Source organism: Plasmodium fragile (genome assembly GCF_000956335.1).
Source record: "Plasmodium fragile strain nilgiri unplaced genomic scaffold supercont1.59, whole genome shotgun sequence".
NCBI lineage: Eukaryota > Apicomplexa > Aconoidasida > Haemosporida > Plasmodiidae > Plasmodium > Plasmodium fragile.
Genome location: NW_012192639.1, coordinates 154511 through 156297, shown reverse-complemented (window position 1 = coordinate 156297; position 1787 = coordinate 154511). Strand labels below are relative to the sequence as shown.

At 43.1% G+C, this 1787-nt stretch overlaps 1 protein-coding gene across 1 annotated transcript; it reads right to left on the bottom strand.

Moving 5' to 3' along the window:
• Positions 1–32: 32 nt before the first annotated feature.
• Positions 33–1690, bottom strand: AK88_04324 (uncharacterized protein; the record flags this gene model as incomplete). Its single annotated transcript, XM_012481934.1, has 5 exons — positions 33–205; positions 307–759; positions 964–1053; positions 1173–1260; positions 1370–1690. The coding sequence occupies 5 exons, from the start codon at positions 1688–1690 to the stop codon at positions 33–35; spliced, it is 1125 nt and encodes a 374-aa protein (XP_012337357.1).
• Between the last annotated feature and the right edge of the window lie 97 nt (positions 1691–1787).

The window sequence follows — 1787 nt, the reverse complement described above, 5'->3', positions numbered from 1 at the left end:
TTTGACAGCAACTCCTTCGGGCAGTCGGCCTACTACATATTTGTGAACACGTACTGTACGTCGTTCCAAACGTCTTCGATGTTTTTATTTGCGTTGATAAAGATGCATTTGTGTTCATTTAAAAAAATATTGATGATTGGCATGCAGCCGTTTTTGTGTGTCTCGAAGCGCTTGCGCAGGGTGTCCATGTTATCGTCTACTCTACCTGTGGGGGGGGGCGAAGGTGTAAAGTGAAAGGTAAAAAATATAGGGGCGAGAAACGAACAGGCGATACGTCCCCCCCGTATTATGGCTTTTCCGTCTTACCACACATAAGGCCCCGGTTCATGCACCGCTTAATCATGGTGTCCTCGTCACAATAAAGGAACAGGCACAAGTGCACGTAGGCATAATTTCCTATTACGTTCATCCAGCCATCAAAATTATCGTAATTTCTTGGAAACCCATCAATTATAAATTTGTATTTTGCCTTTTGATCGAATTTATTTTTTTGCAAAATTTCCTGCACTTGTTTATTTTCGTGTATGCCATTTTCGTATTTCAATTTGTCGTAATACAAATCAAGGTTGTCGTTTTTTAATTTAATGCTGTCATCGAATATGTCAAATGAGAAGCTTTTTTTTTCCTCTTGTTTCTGCAGCTTTGTCAGTTCGCCTATTTTTATTTCCTGCTCCTTTTCCTGCTTTTTCCTCTTTTCAATTTCGTTCTCCATTTTGATTTTCATCAGTTCTAGGGTTATTTGCACGGGCACTATTTTTCCTGCGCAATGGGTGGGAAGCGGTATGGTTGAGTGGGAAGGGACTCGCCTCGTGTGCAGGCTCTGCGTACCGATATACTTTTGCTACCCAGGCGGGAGCAGAAATGGGAACCTACAATCACGTGTGACGACGTATCATGCATAAGTAGCCCTCAAAATGGAGAGCCCTGTCCCCCTTTTTTTGTGTGTATTTTTTTCGTTCGAACCATTATTTATGCAATCCTCGACGACAGCTTGGTGCTTCGTGTCCACTTCGCCCTTCTCGCATTTTATTAGGTACTCCCTCAAGCAGTCACCTTAAAAAAGGGAAAAAAAAAAAAAAAAAAAGGTAGGTGTATGGGGGGGAAACATTTAGCTGGGCCAAATTCAAAAAGGACAATTGGGTACGTTCCGTGACTAAGGCACATAATCCTACCCGCGCTGATGTGAACAAAATCAAATTTGTCTTGAATCAATTTGCACTGCGTTCCCTTTCCGCTGCCTGGCCCTCCCAGCATGAATATCTAAAAGGGGGGGATGGCAAAAATGGGGGAGAAAAATGGGCGAACAAAAGGGCAGGGCAAACAGACGGCCCCTTCTCTCCGCCTCGCTCATGTGTCTCTTCCGCATTACCACAAAGGGTTGGTCTTTACCCATAGCAAAGAAATTGCTGGCAAAGAATTTCTCCTCAAGTTTTCTATCTCTGTGAAAGTGTGTTCTTCTTCCCCCCAACAGTCTAAATTTGTAGAGCCCGTTGGACACTGTGCGTTTTTCGTGTGCAATTTTAAAATGCCTTCTTGCTCCGCCCCCCCTGTGGCAAAAAGCATTTATTGTAGTGACACTTAGGTAGGTCGCCTTTTCACTCTTTAGGTACATAAAACCGCCAACCAGGTTTTTCGAAAATTCAGCTACAATGGAGAAGAACACTCCTGTGTAAATGCTTTTGTATTTCATATGTGCGCCGTGGGGGAGCCGCACCTACGATGAGTAGAAGCCACACCTATATAGTGTTTGTGCAGTACGCACTTATGTTTCTTTTTTTTTTTTTTTT